This window comes from Epinephelus lanceolatus, chromosome 9 (assembly GCF_041903045.1).
Source record: "Epinephelus lanceolatus isolate andai-2023 chromosome 9, ASM4190304v1, whole genome shotgun sequence".
Lineage (NCBI taxonomy): Eukaryota > Metazoa > Chordata > Actinopteri > Perciformes > Serranidae > Epinephelus > Epinephelus lanceolatus.
This window is the reverse complement of record NC_135742.1, coordinates 25,488,847-25,506,962: the sequence shown is the minus strand read 5'-3', so window position 1 is coordinate 25,506,962 and position 18,116 is coordinate 25,488,847. Positions and strand designations below refer to the sequence as shown.

Genomic DNA, 18,116 nt, shown 5'->3' with positions numbered 1-18,116 from the left:
CGTACTACTTGGTGGAAACAGGGCTTAACTGCGTGCTTGTAACATACCTAGTCCTTGACTATGCCGTTTGAAGAAATATACAGTAGCTAAGCAAAAGTAAGATTTGATTATTGTTGCAAGATCACAAGAAACAGGCTTAATACTTTGTGTTTTTACTTTATAATACCGTTTCAAGTACAGACTTTAAAATAACTGGATGAAATATTTTGTGTAATGTAGAATAGTTCATACAAACAACAAAGGCAAACAGTCAATTTTACATCAATAATTACACAAATACCATATGTCACATCCTGCATTTCAGCTTGAAGTTATGCAGAGGTTGATGCACCGCTATGGTGCATGTAACTCACTCACAGAGCTCTCCAATGCACTTACAGGTTTCATGACACATCAACCTGTAATACACTCCACCTTAAATACATAAAGTCAGTGTGACAAATACATCATTAGTTGAATCATTTTTTGGCCTTTTTCTTCTTTAATTTTTCAGCATCATCGTGGGCCTTCCTCTTGGCAGTCAGCTTGTTCGCCTGTAAAAGGAGAACGAAGGTAGTTGAGGCATTTTAGAGGTCAGTGAACTCTGGGGGTCATCACTGGGCTTGAATGTACTCTACACACAGCAGCTATAGAATACTGTTAAACAAGATAAGATGTTGGATACTGACAACAAAGGATCCGTTGTTAAAAATGTAAGAATGTTATCTGTACAAACAGTCTTATCTTCATGTGAATCCATACTAAAATCAATAAGAGAATGGAACATACCTCTCTGACTTTTCTCTTCTTTCCGAACATGATCTTGTCGTAGAGGTACTTTTCCTTTTTCTTCATCATCATGATGGCCAGACGCTTCTCCTCTGCCTTCTCCTCCTGCTCCAAGCGTGCTGCATTTTCTACTTTCACTTTCCCAGGCGTCACTTTGACTGGCAGAGACTAAAAGGAGGAGAGAGAGGAGTTGATGAAAGGCTCCATTAGTCTGTAAAAACAGGAAGGTCACAGATGGTAAGGAAAGGGGATCAAATGTCTCTTACCTTGCCCTGGGATCTTTGTTCTTCCATCTCTTTCAGATTCTTCTCCTCTGCCTCTTCATCATCATCTTCTTCCTCCTCCTCCTCCTCCTCTTCTTCTTCGTCATCTTCCTCCTCTTCATCCTCACCCTCCTCATCCTCTTGCTCCTCTTCTTGGGCTATGATGGAAATAAATTATGTAAATAATATGTCCATGGTCTCTGAGTTATTATGTGCACTATAAAGGCTCAGTTTTTTACAACATCTACTCACAATGAATATCAAAAAAGATTTCTGGCTCTGACCAATAACCAACAATAATGTATCAAATCTCTATAAATGTTAAAATAATTATCACAAATAAACACAACATAACTGATTTCACGTGTTAACCTAATATGATGCACATAATATATCACTGGTGCAGCCAATTGTCCTTAGAAGTCACATCATCTGTGTGTAATCACGGTGTAACCATTGATAGAAGGCTGAGGATGCCATGGTGAGGAAATTTTCCTGACTACACAGCACATTTTACAAGAAGAAATTTGTGATGACGCTAAATATAACGCTATCTTTAGTTACTGCTAATGCAAACCCAACACTTCCTACAGCTGCAGCTTCACATTAAAAATATTTAACTGGCGAAACATGGGTTGACTTATGTTAAGAAGTAGTCCTTAGAAATGCAATGCGTACATATACAAAACATAAATTATTGCAAGGAGCACTGGAACAAAGAGTACCCATTAGGGATGCACCGAATATTTGGTAACCGAATATATTCGGCCGAATATTGCAAAAAAACACACATTCGGTATTCGGTGGAATAAGTTAAAAGCAAGGCCGAATAATAGTGGCGTGTTTTGATAACACAATCAAACAGCGTGCCGTGATGGGCAGAGTAAAATGTCGGCAGTGTGGTGATCCGCCCGTCACGGCGCTCGCATTTGCGACTAAAAATAGTTTCGAGCGAGCAAAATAGGCTTAAATCATTTAGCACGCTGTGCGAGCAGCCTATAGATTTCAACCAGCAGCAGAAACGAAAGGCGAATCCCACCGATTGTGGGTTGAACAGGGGTCATGGACACATGTAGGCTATTCCTGTCAAATACGGCAGCCATCGGCTTGCCGGCGACGTCGGCTCCAATAATATCCTCTTCTTGGCGTCATGACTGCCCAAAAGTACCTGAACAGCCGAGCCAGCCGAACACAGGTATGTGACGTGTCAGAGGAGAAACGAGCCGTTCACGGCCCACAAACCTCACTGCACTTTAGGGACTGTTCTTTACTTGTCAGGGGAGGAGGGTGGCTGGTTGATTCCCCCCCCTCATGTTAATCACTGATTGATGCTGTTTTTGAAGTATGGATAAGTCAATAAGTAATTTATTCCATTGAAATATCATTGATGTATTATAGAAAAGTGATTTATCTTTTTATAACTGACAAAAGGCACATCTGCCTCATTTTCGCTGTGGTATCCTGATACTACTTAGAACCATGATGTTTTCATTGGTATCGTACAGTGGGTCCCAATATTGGTACCGTGACAACACTAATCTGGAGGGGGTTCATCTGCAAAAACTAATGAAAAACTAAACAACAATATTTGGTACTCGGTATTCGGCCAAGCGTTTAATATTATTCGGCTTCAGCCACAAATTTTCATTTCAGTGCATCCCTAGTACCCATGAAATACTGCCAGATATGGGCTTTTGCTTTTCACTGACACCAAATCATGTGCCATCGTCTAGTTGGTCAACTCTCCCCACTTTCATTGCATGAAAGGAAAATCTGACCTGCTGCTCTGTGCTGTGACATCAATCGTCTGACTAAGCATTGTTTCAAAAAAGCAAAACGAGAGAGAAGGCAGTGGGCAAGTAATGTAATCAGTGTATGCCGACACATCGTATAACACTGGTAACACCAACTACTGCAGAAAGCTTCATGTAGGCTAAATACACATCCCAAATATAATCACCGTGATTTAATGTTGTAAAACAATAAAATGGTATAAAGTTTTCATAAGTATCGTATGAAAAACGAGATGTTCATACCAGGCTTTTCTCCTCGTTGTAAGGCCATGATCTTTAGTTTTTCGGGCGGCACGTAGTCTCCGTCCTTCTCCTCAACGAAGGGAGAGAGATGGGGGGGCAGAGTCACTCCAAGGAAGTAGTCCTCCACAGGGAGAAGGATTTTGGCATTCACACAATCATACACCCACTGGGGCTGGATGTAGTACCTAAAAAGCAAATAGTATCATAGTAAAACAGTACATATCTCATTGTTATGTATGTTGAAAATGTTTCCTCTCCGCTATAGAAAAATATGAGGGAGTTGGCAAGCATGATGGAAGTGACGTGACCCTTTGAAAATGCAGAGTGGGATAAATAAAGAGGACAGGGTCTGTCAAACATGATGAAGAACAGGGTTGCTTTGAGGAAAGAGAGCGGAAAGACGACTGTGAAAGGGGGCATTGTAGGGGATATGATAATGTACAAGGAGAGAGGACCACAATTAATCAGCAGACTTCCTGTATTTAGGATTCAGAAATATACCCTTTATCTAATCAATTGTATAAAAAGATGTGATGTGCTCGACATGTTTGGAAAATCGAGAAAATGTCAAACATTCCTACCTGTTGATGTACTGTTTGTCTATGTTGGGTCTGTCAACAATTTGATGCGTTATGGTCTCATCTGTCACCTCATACATGCTGCCGATACACACAGACTTGTCCCAGGCCACCTGACCGCCAAAACACCTGGAAGGTAGCAGCAACACACAACACATAGATAAGGGGCTTTGAAGCAGTCTGAGGTCTATTCTGATGGTTTATTTATTTCTCACTGTAAAAATGTCCTACGAGTTTCACTGCAGCAGCTCCCACCCACCTGATGACAAAAGCCAGCGACTCCCGGGGCACCTCTCTGTTGAGGAAGAACTTGAGCCCCTCAAAAAGCTTTTTCTGAGCCTCTTGTTGTTTCTGTTCCCTTTCCCTGGCCTCCATGTTTTCCATGTCCTCCTGCAGAAAAAAACATAGGAAAACATTTGTAGATATTTTTGTAAATGTTGGAGGATTAAAAAGCCACTGTTTTGGTTTGTCACTGAGAAGTTCTTTAAATTCACTGTTGCAAAATGTCTGAAAGAATGATTAACACAAGTTGCTGCAGTTTTAAAGGGTTGCGTCTGACCCACAAAAAAAGATCAGCACTGCAAACTCCATCATTTTTTCTGGTCTGTTGGGAAGTGGAGTATGGACTCATGCTGTTGAAATGCAGGTAAAGTTTTTGAGTTCTGAGAAAGGGTTTCTGGGTTCCTGGGGAGACCCTGTGGTTGAAAGGGGCCACTAATTGAGAAACCAGCTAGGCACAAAAAACCTTTCCAATGTGAGAAACATCTCGTTGTTAGCAACCAAGCAAAAAGGTGTAATCCCCAGTCTCACACCTCTTAAAGCTTCGACTCCTCTGACAGGTATGTGAACTGTCACCTCCACCTTCAGAGACCAATTACCTTATCAGCTCTTGTTTTTCTGCATGTTCTGATGAAATTTCTCAGTATCATTACAATGATGCCAATGTTTTATTCTCTGCATATTCAAAACAGATAAAACGGATAAGCAAATCATACTTTGTGAACTGGTTTTCTTACCCCTTCAATGGGAAACTGGTCCAACTGAGCCTCCTCCTCCTCTGCTGTGGAAACCACACGTGCCAGACTGGCACTGAGAGCTGACAGTTTCTGCACAACCAAAAACCATGAGGTTAGAACAACAATCCCTAATTTTGTTATTTACATGGGCACTCACTCATTATTGCTGTGAAAACCAGATAAAAAAAGTGCAAATTCAGTTTAAGAAACAACATAGTTTGTAGTATCACAAGTTTACATAATGGTTTGATAATGTCCAGAGGGATAGAAGGATGTGTGGTACCCTCCATATAAATATCTCATCATCACTTCAAATTAAAAGTGGGAAAACTGAAAGGAGTTAATTAATGCATAGTTAATAGCAACATAGAAAAATACATCTAACAATGGCTTTTTGTATGTGGACACAATGCTTTGGATCAGGTTCTATGGATGTCCTATCTTGCACAAGAACCTAATCAAACCACTAGATGTCACTGGAAATACAATGGATGTTCAACGGACATTTCCACTGCACAAAAAACAATGCTTATTTATTTTAATGAGGCCACATCATCATGATACATCATATTTAGGTTTGGCAGGTAATATAATATTATGATTACTTCAGATGTACTGCTTTTTCAGTGCCTTCAATATGTTTGTGAGCTGTTTCTGTGTACTGTGGATGCCTCCCTCATTCAGCAGCCTCATTATGTTGTGTGCACACTACATTGTCTAGACGCAAGAGTAGTTAAACGGATCCTTTAAAGATTCTGAATGCGGCATTTAAAACATTAATATAGCAGCAAACCACTGTTTATGTAAATATATAGTGGAGTCATGATGTCCCGAGCAGAGAATGAAGTCATGCCACTTCTGTGTGTGTTTTAGTCCAAGTGTGTCTGTGGTTTGTGGTGGAAAACCAGTCCAGCTGTGCGTGCATGTATGTATCCCACCGGCTAGCTCATTGCCACCGCTTTGCACTGCGCTCATACGTAGTTACTGCTGATAACAGGACAGTGTTGTTGCAGAACTGTAGTGCCCACCATCTGGTTAACACAGTTAGCTCTGTCAGCACTGTTGCTGCTGTTAAGTACTGTTTATGGAGTTAGCACCATTAGCTGCTAGCTGAGCCACCTACGTGAACCGTGTCCAGACAACTTAAATGCTCAAAATTTCACACAGAACCCCCAAAAAATGGTTCAAGATAAAGAGGCTCACCTCTAAATAGCTTTCTGAGTCCATGGCATAGTCTTCCTCATTCTCTTCCTTCAGCCCCGACTCTGCTTGAACGTCCAGCTGCAAAAAGAAGGATGACATTAACACAGTACAGGTTTGCTATCAGGTGACCAAATAGCAATTAATCCTCATTGTAATCATGCAGCAAAACTGTTTAAAACTCCATTTTATCACAAGTTGAATCTTACTGAAATCCGTCACAATAAGAGATTTTAGATGGAGAATATTTTTGGAAAGTCTAAAATACAATATAGCCATTTGAATCAATGTGAACTTTGAATTCATTTTTGAGTTAAAAAAAAAAGATTTTTGCAATATAAATTTCATCTCTACTGACCACTCACAATCAACTGTCAGATGAATATGGCTTTAAAAGTAATACATACATACATACAGTATATAGAGAAAAGCCTTTGTGATAAATATCAAGTCAGAGGTACCTTTGGTGGGTAGAGCAGGTTGAGGGAATGGTAAAGCCTAAAGTTTATGAACCCCAGAAGAGTGGTGTACATCTCTGTGAAAGTTGCCATTACTCTGTAGTCGACATCTGTTGGGTGCTAAAAAGTAAAAAAGACAAAGTTTAAAGAAGTTCAAGTAGTAAAATCAATAAACATGAGTGCAAACATTAATCGTAATTTCTTATCCCTGTAGCACACAAACACCTCGGGGCAGTCAGTGAACTACTTTTTACACCCCCCACTTACACAAAAGAGTAATTTCACTCCATGAGCCAAAACTGCCTGCTGACAGCTGTGTCAACTTTCAATATAATCCTGTATTTATTAAGTCACTGCTTATTGTCAGCATAATCACTGTGGACTGCATTTCATCATTCACTTACATCATGGGAGAACTGATATGGCACCAGCCATGTAATGAGCTGTCCCATCACCTCAGCTTGGTAATATATTCCCTTGATGGAGATGAAAACCTGTCAAGAACAGACAAGTGTTAAGTTCATTACATAGCACAGGTCAATGAACTCAAGATATATCACTATACCCTCCAACATTATACTTATATGTCAAACAAATAAAGATGGTTGCTCTGCAATGTACAGTGGCACCTTTCTGAGAGCACGAGATGTGATCACATAGTTCATCCACTCCACAGTGAGACGCCTGCACAGCTGGATCGTCTGAACGTGGCATTTTCCTGTTCGGGCGAAGGTGGAGAAGAGGAAGCACATACAGAGGGCATCATCGATATCACGGAGAGCATCGATGAAGGAGGGGTATCTGTCAAAAAAAAAAACAGAAGCACAAGTGAGGCAAAAACCTAAAAAATATTTTTTATCTTCCACAAAAAAGCACACTAAAAAGTAGTTCATTAGTATTTTAAAAGCTCTTAAAATCTGTCCATATGCTTCTTTTCATTACAAACAGAACTTCTCATATTGTGCAGCTGCCAAGTCGTTTCTGCTGATGCACTCTGATTTGAATTAACACCAGTAAAGCTCAACATTGCCCTCCTATGTTGAGCGTAGAGAATAACACGGTCTCACCTTTCTTTGATGATGTGGTCCAATTTGTAGGTCGGCTTGTTCTCCTTCAGTCTCTCCACAGCAGACCATTCTGTTTTTCCGTAAGCCTTCTTAAGTTTGCGTACAAATATCTGTTATGATTAAAAAGAAAGAAGAAAAAAAAGACAGTAAGACAATGACCACATTTAATACCATTACTGTAGAAAATGTCCCCAGAGAAACAACAAATTGCGTTTACACAAAGCAAAACTTTAGAAAATCATGTACTTTCTTTTTAAGCGAGGGTGTCATTTAGTCACAACAGAAATCCTTTTCTAAATAAACTCCTGCTTATGTTCATATAATGCTGCTGAACTCAAAATGCCTGTGATACCTTGTAGTCTCTGAACTTGCCAACGATTGGCTCGTGCAGCAGAAAGCGGATGTCTTTGAGCAGGTAGAAGGTCCTCGGGGCGGTAGAGCCCTTGTTCACCTTCTTCTTGTGCTTGGGCTCATGAGGGTAGATGCCTTTAAGGATGCACAGTCGCCTGAAAATTAGAGAGAGATGAGGAATTATTTGTTAGTGACATGTTTGGATGCATCTTACCAGTCAGGCATCCTGATATGGAACTGATTCTTAATAATTTTATTTGCTTAGGAGTAGGGTGAGGTGTTGTGATGTATATCATGTAGTGCTGAGTGTTTAATGATAGATAAGTAAGGGCTGACAATTTTTAGGATTTATTAGTCATTAAGTCAATATTTAACAAATCTAAACACTGGCTGAAATGTGAGGATCTGATGCTTTTCTCTATGTCAAACAAACAAATAAAACAGGCAATTTGAACACACCATTTTAGGGTCAGTAACACTGAGATATGTGTTTGTCAATATTTCAGACTAGCAGTTGACTACTGTAACGGTGTTTCCCTGCAGCTGATTCAGAACGCTGCTGCTCAAGTCCTTACTTAGCCAAAGAAAGTGGACCACATTACTTCACTTCTGAGGTTTTCACACTTGCTGTCTCAGAGGACTGATTTCAAAATATTACTGTTGGTTTATAAAACACTAAATGGTTTAAGGCCAAAATACATTTGACCTTCTGCTACTTCTGCTACTGCTTTATGAACAATCGAGACCTCTCAGGTCATCTGTGACAGGTCTGCTTCGTGTCCCCAGAGTCAAGACTAAATATGGGGAAACAGTGTTTAGTTTTTCATGCACCATATATCTGAAACAAACTCCCAGAAAACGACAAGTCTGCTGCAACTCAAAGTCAAGGCTGAAGACTTTTCTGTTTGCTGCTGCCTTTCATTAAATCAAATATTTAGTCATTCCTTACACTGCATTGTTACTTTTATTCTTATATTATATACAGCACAGGCCAAAAGTTTGGACACACCTTCTCATTCAATGCGTTTTCTTTATTTTCATGACTATTTACATTGTAGATTCTCACTGAAGGCATCAAAACTATGAATGAACACATGTGGAGTTATGTACTTAACAAAAAAAGGTGAAATAACTGAAAACATGTTTTATATTCTAGTTTCTTCAAAATAGCCACCCTTTGCTCTGATTACTGCTTTGCACACTCTTGGCATTCTCTCCATGAGCTTCAAGAGGTAGTCACCTGAAATGGTTTCCCAACAGTCTTGGAGGGGTTCCCAGAGGTGTTTAGCACTTGTTGGCCCCTTTGCCTTCACTCTGCAGTCCAGCTCACCCCAAACCATCTCGATTGGGTTCAGGTCCGGTGACTGTGGAGGCCAGGTCATCTGCCGCAGCACTCCATCACTCTCCTTCTTGGTCAAATAGCCCTTACACAGCCTGGAGGTGTGTTTGGGGTCATTGTCCTGTTGAAAAATAAATGATTGTCCAACTAAACGCAAACTGGATGGGATGGCATGTCGCTGCAGGATGCTGTGGTAGCCATGCTGGTTCAGTGTGCCTTCAATTTTGAATAAATCCCCAACAGTGTCACCAGCAAAACACCCCCACACCATCACACCTCCTCCTCCATGCTTCACAGTGGGAACCAGGCACGTGGAATCCATCCGTTCACCTTTTCTGCGTCTCACAAAGACACGGCGGTTGGAACCAAAGATCTCAAATTTGGACTCATCAGACCAAAGCACAGATTTCCACTGGTCTAATGTCCATTCCTTGTGTTTCTTGGCCCAAACAAATCTCTTCTGCTTGTTGCCTCTCCTTAGCAGTGGTTTCCTAGCAGCTATTTGACCATGAAGGCCTGATTCGCGCAGTCTCCTCTTAACAGTTGTTCTAGAGATGGGTCTGCTGCTAGAACTCTGTGTGGCATTCATCTGGTCTCTGATCTGAGCTGCTGTTAACTTGCGATTTCTGAGGCTGGTGACTCGGATGAACTTATCCTCAGAAGCAGAGGTGACTCTTGGTCTTCCTTTCCTGGGTCGGTCCTCATGTGTGCCAGTTTCGTTGTAGCGCTTGATGGTTTTTGCGACTCCACTTGGGGACACATTTAAAGTTTTTGCAATTTTCCGGACTGACTGACCTTCATTTCTTAAAGTAATGATGGCCACTCGTTTTTCTTTAGTTAGCTGATTGGTTCTTGCCATAATATGAATTTTAACAGTTGTCCAATAGGGCCGTCGGCTGTGTATTAACCTGACTTCTGCACAACACAACTGATGGTCCCAACCCCATTGATAAAGCAAGGAATTCCACTAATTAACCCTGATAAGGCACACCTGTGAAGTGTAAACCATTTCAGGTAACTACCTCTTGAAGCTCATCGAGAGAATGCCAAGAGTGTGCAAAGCAGTAATCAGAGCAAAGGGTGGCTATTTTGAAGAAACTAGAATATAAAACATGTTTTCAGTTATTTCACCTTTTTTTGTTAAGTACATAACTCCACGTGTTCATTCATAGTTTTGATGCCTTCAGTGAGAATCTACAATGTAAATAGTCATGAAAATAAAGAAAACGCATTGGATGAGAAGGTGTGTCCAAACTTTTGGCCTGTACTGTACCTGCTTTTTCTGTTTGTTTTTATTTCCTAATTTTAATTCCATTTTAACTGCATTTAAATGTCCTTTTATAATGCGTGTTGGGTATTTCTGCCGAAATGTGCTATAAAATAAACTTGCCTTGATTTGCCTTTAACTTTTGGCCATTTGGGGCTCTGCTGACTTGTATTGCGTTAAATTGACAGGTGTTTCTAATATATTGATCTAAATGGGATGGACAAAACATTATAACCATCTCAGTATAATGCAATAGAATGTATTAGCGGCATCACAATGAATCAACGCCTCTGTCTGTTATTATAACCTTCATAAAGGTAAGATGTAAAGCAGAACTCTTGGAGTCATGTAACGTCATACAGTGCTCAGCAAAAAAGTGGCAGGTGTGTGCATAACAACTTAACATCACATACACCTTTATACAAGTTTGTATCCATACCGCGCAACCACAGTATAATCGTTAGGTTACCTGAAGTCCGGGAGGCTCAGCTGCAACTTCTTGCGAGCTTTGTTTCTGGTGATGTAGTTGGTGGCAGAGCCCCTCTCAAACTGGAAAACAAGGTGAGACGGTCACATTAAATTCCCACAAGGCATATAACATTTAATCATGCTCGGGTAAAGTGGATGCTTTGGCCTAAAACGCTAATTGGCACCCAACAGAATCTACTGCTTCAGAAAAACAAACTTCAGCTAGCTGCGTTAGCTAGGTAACTTAGCTAGCCAGGTTGCTATGGGAATTAAAGTGTCTAAGCGTGACATTAGCTCAACGTCAACTCTTACCTTTTTCTTCTGAAGACCTCCCATTTACAAATGATAAGTGACCCTCCACACAAGTTTAGGTAAATGTAATTATCAACAAATTTAGCAGTTAGCAGACGGACACAGCAGTCGGTGCCAAAACCCGCAGCCGATGCACGTGTTGTTTGACATGCGCGGAGGAGCAAGCAGTAGCTAGGACCCAGAAGAGGGGTCGGCTGTTTATCCGCCTGTATAGAAACCAAAGCAAAAAACACGCACACACACTGTTGCGCTTTTGCTGTTTAAGCTGTTGCATATTAATTCACACGCACACCAGCTTTTTGTGTCTCATTAAGTTTGACTTGGCATGTGTATCAATAGCATATACATTTAGTTTGTTTGCACACATTCCTCGAAAATAAGTTCATTTTTGGTTGCAATTTTAAAACAATGTAGAAAAGGCAGGGAACAATGTCATACAATATTTTCATCCATTAAAAAACAGAGGTAAAGGTTTTACAGTGTCTACAAAATAAGTTAATTCGCAGAACTGCAAGCACGTTATTCAGATTTTAAGCCATCAACAAGTGATCAACAAACACCATTATAAGCTGTACACTCAACAGAATAAATTGCACTGAAATAAAATGCATGACTCAACCACAACCCCACCCCCTTCTCCTCTGCCTCTCTCTGGTGGGCATCAGGGATGCTTGAGAGAGATGCAGACCGGAGCTGGACATGAGCAGGGAGTGAGAAAGAAAATCAGTGAGTGAAATAAAAAGCTAGATACAGAGAGTCACAATCATAGAGAAATAAGACTTCTAAAGGACCTCTCAGAGAATGTGTGAAATATTGAATGCGTTCACCATGGGGCTACGTGACTTTATAAAGGAGTATTTTCTTTCTTTCTGGGACTATGAGACACCTAAGGTGATGGTGGTCAAAAACAGGACTCTTGGAGTCATATACAGAAGCGTCCAGTTCCTTGTGATCACCTATTTCATCTGGTAAGCTTCATCTTTGTGTGCTTGCATGTATTTGCTTAAGGGGACAATCTATTAAAGGCTTCACTAAATTCATCATTTTGATTTTTCTAAAAATGTGATCAGATGTATTGTGTGTTACTTTTAATGCTTCTTTTAGGTGTTGCAGTAAATTATTAACTCGTTTGTTTGCCACTAATTTGCTTTTGTGTGTAAAAAGAGTGTATAAGGATAAAAAAAAGCACTGTGACTTTAAAGTCTGTTTCCCATCAGCTGCAGTTTTGTGGTAAGCAAATGTCTCTCTTTTGAAATTAAATGGAAGCAAAAGCATAATTGATGGAGACATAACTGATGTGAAAAAAGGTCTTTTTGGAGTCTTTTAGTCCATTATTAGACATGTAAGGAGAGCAGTTTTCACAGACTTTCAATTTGATCTTATTATTCATCTTATTGTTTCAAATCTTAAAAAATTACTTAGAATAGATGTCTTGAGTTTAACAGATTAACTGCGTCATCTTTTCTTCTTCTCTTGGCTTCAGCAAACAGGGCTGAGCAGATCCAGGGTAATCTGATACCTCCAATATAAATTGACGTCATGACAGAAAATGTGATATTGCATCTGTCTGTTGTTCTGTCATCCTAAAGGTACGTCTTCATCAGCCAGAAAGCCTACCAAGAGAGTGAAACTCGTCCAGAGAGCTCAGTATACACGCTCATGAAAGGCACAGCAGATCATGGAGATCATATCTTGGACACAGTGGAGTATGCTCGACCTTCAGAGGTGAGTCCAGAACAAATGCTGCAATGTTATCAAGGAAGTCAGACTTCCTGTAATAATTATCAATAATGATGAAAGCATCATTATATCATGCTGCCAGCTGATGAATGATATTTTTGTGGTATTTTCCTCACAGGGTGGTGATGTAATAAGCACAATATTGAGACGAGACGTTACCTATGATCAGAAGCACGGAACCTGCGCTGAGGTGAGAGGTCAATGAAATCTTTCTCAACAATAACATCTAATAGTAAGAAAAGACAATGCCATAATCTGTCTTATTTCACGTCAGAATTTCAAAGTTGCCAAAGCCAACTGCACGAAACACTCTGACTGTGTCGAGGGAGAGGTTGACTTTGATGGCCATGGTACTGTTTTCATTCCTCACAAAATATTAAGTCACTCTTGGTTGGTCTGTATTTGCCTGAATCTGTTTGAAACACTTTCTTTCAGGCAGAAGGACTGGAAAGTGTGTTCAGTACTACAACTACACCTTCAAAACCTGCGAGATTGAATCCTGGTGTCCGATTGAGGAGTTTGCTGCAGTACGGTAAGGCAGACGATGGATAATCTCCAAGTTGGTTGGTCAAAGTCACATTTTTTTTTTTTGATAATCCAAAAGAAAAGGACAGAAGCTGTTAAGTTTAAGACCTTGGCCTTTGAAGATTTACTGGAAATAATTGTGAGAGGAGGGTAGAAGAAATACCCGCACACCAATTCAACTGAGCTGAGAGTGCGCAAAGTGCACAAGTCTTTGACTATCATCAGGGATAGTCAAGGACTGAAACATTTACTGCTGTTTTTATCACTTTTTATTATTATTTTTTACACTTTGAGCAATCTTAAATTAAAAAATAAATTTACATTTTTTTGGCATTGATCTCAGCCTGTGAATCTTTTGTGGCTGTCCAGCTCAGTTGAATTGGTGTGCAAGTAGTTCTTCTACCATCCTCTCTTGATCGTCTGTTGTACCAACCAAGATTAACTTTTTTTGTTGCCCTAAGCAGGTGTAGTTTCACAGCAGCCTTAGGACTGGAAATAATTGTAAAACTGTGAAAACTGTTTTGGACAACAATTGAAATGATAGTGATTACAAATCAGAAAAAGATTAATAGGCTCCCATAAACCTTTGGTTCTCAAACAAAGAGCCACAAGACAATCAACAGAGTAGGCCTAGTACATTTAGAAGAAACATAATTCTGCTAATCAAAAGTATATATTTTTCTCAAACTTGTTTCCAGTCTCTCTGCTTAGGAGTACTGGATGTTATTGAATCTTGAAAAATCACCACCAAATACAACCTATGACGAGGGGTCACAAGCAGACACAGCTTTGTTTTAAGGGATCACAAGCAAAGAAGTTTAGGAGTCACCACCATTAATTATAATTAGACCCACTGATGGATATTGAGATCAGTTTAAAACATTTTTTAGAAAGTAAACAAACTGATGGTGGAAGAAATATGATTACTCTGATTTGGTGTCTTCAACAGAGAACCAGCGTTAGTGGAGGCCATCAATTTCACGGTGTTCATCAGGAACTCTATCCACTTCCCCAGATTTAAAGTGCTGAGGTAGAGTACACACACACATTCACACACACACACACACACACACACACACACACACACTGAAGTCAGAGAGCTGAAGAGATTCAGAAGACTTCCTGTCCTTGTCTTTGGCAGGGGAAATATCAAAGATGCTTCAAACAAGCGTGACATGCAGAAATACCTCAATAAGTGTCATTATCACGAGGAGAAGGAGCCCTACTGTCCAAACTTCCGCCTGGGCTACATCGCAGATCAAGCCAGGGAGAACTTCACTGAGCTCTGCAAGACTGTGATTAAACAACACATACTGTCTCTATAATATTCAAAGATGTATGTGTTTAAAATTACCTGCTTTGTGATAGTGTAGCATTGCTTACAGTGCTGTTTTTGCTCAGGGAGGAGTGATAGGTGTTTTCATCAACTGGAAGTGTAACCTGGACCTGGATCCTTCTCACTGTAAACCAACATATTCCTTCCGTCGTCTTGATCTCCGAAAGGACCAGGCCAGCTCTGGTTACTATTACAGGTGAGCTCCAACACCCTACACTGTCTTTTCTGTTCAGTATTTCAAACTGTTTGTCACTTTGGCTTGTGGTGACTTTACCAATGTGAACTCCTGTGACTTCTGTGTAACTGTCCAGGTTTGCCAAATATTACAGTAAGGATGGGGAAGAGTCCCGGACACTCATTAAGGCCTACGGCATCCGTCTGGATGTCATAGTTCACGGGCATGTAAGTGGATACTGCATCATCACTACAGTTTTAGCTCACTGTGGCTGTAATTATATTATTTGCTATCATTTCTTTCAGGCTGGTAAATTCAGTCCCATCCCAACCATCATCAGTACAGTGACTGCTATGACTTCAGTTGGGATTGTGAGTACTTAACGTTAATTTGTTTTCTTATTATCTAACAGCTACGGCTCTTTGCACCACAATCTGTGTTTTTTCTCTTTTCATTTCACCCCTCTAGTGCACCATTATTTGTGACTGGATCATGTTGACTTTCATCGATAAGAACGAAGTCTACAGTGAGAGGAAGTTTGATGAGGTAAGTGAAAGGCATTATATAGTTAAATTGTGATTATTAAAGGTTTTATCTCACAAAGAATAGGTCATGAGATGATTTTCAAAGATTCTCAACAATATGATTAAGAATACATACAGATGTATTTAAGTACGTAATTCTGTGCACTGTGATATACAGATTTATAGTAGTTACCACAGAACCACCAAGTAATCTGACTGACAGGGGTGTTTCTAGAATTTGAGGACGTAGGGTACATAGCCTGGTCCTCTGTAGAGGGGTCCGAGAGGATCCTCTCCTGGGAAATTATTTGATAAACAAGCTCTATCTTGATGCTTTTTTATGTACTCTGGCATCTTATTTACCCTTAAAAACATTTTCCCCCCAGATTAAATACAAATTGTGACTTAATAAAAATATTAGAAGTTGTTACTAACCAGTATTAAGTAGAGACAAAATACTTCTATCAATAAAATTGAGAGAAGTTTGAGGTGCTTGTACTTGAGTACCTCCATTTTATGCTACTTTATACTTTTACTTCACTACATCTCAGAGTGAAATATTGTAAGTTTTACTCCATTACATTTATTTTTCTGCTTTAGTTACTTTGAAGACTCAGATTAAAAATACAAAATATAACCAACTAATAAATAATGATGTAATATTATAGATTAAACTACCCAGTAATATATCTATATTTATATCTATACCTTACAGTATTACAATATTCATAATCTAAGATGCTATCTAGTCTCATTAGATGATATCGTATAATGTTGGACATGTATGTTTCAAAAATAAGAAACGTTCTAATAATAAACACACAAAGCCCCCCCCCCCAAATCTAATAATATTTCATTTCAGTAATGCATAAAGCCCCCTCAAAATAACACGATATCGCTGATCAAAAACACAAGTCTCTCTGTATAAGTCTTTGGCATAGTGCACAGGAACATGTGCACTGAGTATGGGCTGGAAGTCCCGAGGTCAGAATGGAAAACACCTCCTGAGGTGGTTGAGGATGGCCGAGCTAAGATCCTGTGGGACTTCTAGATCCAGACTGACAAACTGGTGATGGCTAACCAAGCGGTCATTGTGTTGATCAACAAACAACAGACGTAGTCAGTGGTGACAGCAATCCCAAGTGACAGCAACATCAGGAAGAAGGAACACGAGAAGTTTGAAAAATACCAAGGGCTGAAAGAGGAGATAGAAAAGATGTGGGGAGCAAAGGCAACAGTGGTGCCAGTGGTAATCGGAGCACTCAGGGCTGGGAGAGTGGCTCCAGCAGATTCCAGGTACAGCATCTGACGTCTCTGTCCAGAAGAGTACAGTCCTAGGAACAGCTACGATACTGATATCGATATCATGTTATGAGACTAGATATCGTATTACATTATGGATATTGTAATATCGAAAGTGTTGTCTTGTCCTGGTTTTAAAGGCTGCATTGCAGTAAATTGATGTAATTTCTGAATTTAACAGACTGCTCTAGCTGTTCTACTATTTGTCTTTACCCATGTAGTCATTATATCCACGGATGATGATCTATCAAAAAATCTCACTGTGTAAATATTTTGTGAAAGCACCAATAGTAAACCTACAATATTGTCACAATATCAATATCGAGGCATTTGGTCATTTCCTGAATAACTGAATTAAGGACTATAGGCTACATTGGACAATGCAGCAACTCGTCCCTTTATTATATCTCTCACAGTAGTCACTAATATAGTGACCCAGTATCATAGTAGTTACTGGTAAATAAATAAAATACTACTAAAAGTACTAAAAGTAAAAAAAACAAAACAAAACAAAGCAAACAAGCAAACAAACGAAAAATGGTTTTGGTGCCCATGTAAGGAAAAATAAAGTTTTAACATATGTGCTTATTTAAGGAACGTGTCATCTAAACAAACTGATGAGTAGCCTCTGAGTTTTTACTGGAGTGATAATGCAGGACAGGATTCTCAAGTACTGATTACTGTATTTGTCTGCTTCACAGAAATAAATAGTAAAATTATAAATGGCTGAACTGCATTTAGCTGCAGCAGGTTCAGGGACCTCGTCCTGGGCGTGCCTGCTTACTAAGTGAAGGATATCTGTCCTCCGCAGGTTATCAAGGAGCCCACGGTGCCCATGCCCACAGAGCTCAGCTACATCCACAGCTACGGCTCAAACCATTCAGACCTGTCAGATGGTGTCCCGCTGTGATGTCATCACAGTTGCCTCAGTCCTCACAGGCCAAGAGTGTGGACTCTCCTCCGTCAGCTGACTGTGGCAACAACAGAAACTCTGAGTGGTTCCTCAGATGTCTGAACAGCTCAGTTATGGGCTGCCAGCGCCCACCATGCTGTCGTTAGTGGGAACAAACTGACAGAGAACCAGTGACAGAGGTCATCCTCTGGAGGACAGCTGATTGTCTTCAAGTCTCAGCCTGTGCAGTGGATTCAGCTTCATATATCGTCTCAAGCCTCGATGGACCCCAACTGTGTGCAGCAATGCAATTAATTGTTTCTCTTTCACTTGACATGACTTGCAGTAACACCACTCAGAAAATGTGTTTATTTTCTAAATATGAAAAGAAACTAAAATAAAATATTTGAGTACACATAATGAGAAACATTGCAAACTCTGCCCATTTCTATCAATGTATTGTAGACAATCAGTGCAATAAATGTCTTCTATCAACTTA

At 39.9% G+C, this 18,116-nt stretch overlaps 2 protein-coding genes across 2 annotated transcripts; one reads left to right on the top strand and one right to left on the bottom strand.

Moving 5' to 3' along the window:
• Positions 1 to 136: 136 nt before the first annotated feature.
• pes (pescadillo) lies at positions 137 to 11,282 on the bottom strand. Its single transcript, XM_033618803.2, has 15 exons — positions 11,124 to 11,282; positions 10,813 to 10,892; positions 7,739 to 7,892; positions 7,387 to 7,496; positions 6,949 to 7,120; positions 6,724 to 6,813; positions 6,323 to 6,439; positions 5,865 to 5,942; positions 4,662 to 4,751; positions 3,905 to 4,035; positions 3,649 to 3,774; positions 3,068 to 3,252; positions 1,035 to 1,189; positions 769 to 936; positions 137 to 533 (listed from the first exon to the last, which is right to left on the bottom strand). The coding sequence occupies exons 1-15, from the start codon at positions 11,145 to 11,147 to the stop codon at positions 459 to 461; spliced, it is 1,755 nt and encodes a 584-aa protein (XP_033474694.1). The 5' UTR covers positions 11,148 to 11,282; the 3' UTR covers positions 137 to 458.
• Positions 11,283 to 11,817: 535 nt separating this feature from the next.
• Positions 11,818 to 18,115, top strand: p2rx2 (purinergic receptor P2X, ligand-gated ion channel, 2). Its single transcript, XM_033620354.2, has 12 exons — positions 11,818 to 12,091; positions 12,713 to 12,848; positions 12,982 to 13,053; positions 13,138 to 13,213; positions 13,299 to 13,395; positions 14,338 to 14,418; positions 14,530 to 14,683; positions 14,790 to 14,920; positions 15,036 to 15,126; positions 15,205 to 15,270; positions 15,368 to 15,445; positions 17,537 to 18,115. Exons 1-12 carry the CDS (start codon positions 11,925 to 11,927, stop codon positions 17,633 to 17,635), a joined length of 1,248 nt encoding a protein of 415 aa, XP_033476245.1. The 5' UTR covers positions 11,818 to 11,924; the 3' UTR covers positions 17,636 to 18,115.
• Position 18,116: the final 1 nt, after the last annotated feature.

Coding starts and splice junctions, on each gene's coding strand:
- pes (XM_033618803.2), bottom strand. CDS start 11,147: ATGGGAGGTCTTCAGAAGAAAAAG. Junction 3,253..3,648: donor GACAAACAGTACATCAACAG/GTAGGAATGTTT, acceptor TTTGCTTTTTAG/GTACTACATCCAGCCCCAGT. Junction 534..768: donor AGAAGAGAAAAGTCAGAGAG/GTATGTTCCATT, acceptor CTCCTTTTACAG/GCGAACAAGCTGACTGCCAA.
- p2rx2 (XM_033620354.2), top strand. CDS start 11,925: ATGTGTGAAATATTGAATGCGTTCACCATGGGGCTACGTGACTTTATA. Junction 12,092..12,712: donor GTGATCACCTATTTCATCTG/GTAAGCTTCATC, acceptor GTCATCCTAAAG/GTACGTCTTCATCAGCCAGA. Junction 15,446..17,536: donor GTGAGAGGAAGTTTGATGAG/GTAAGTGAAAGG, acceptor TGTCCTCCGCAG/GTTATCAAGGAGCCCACGGT.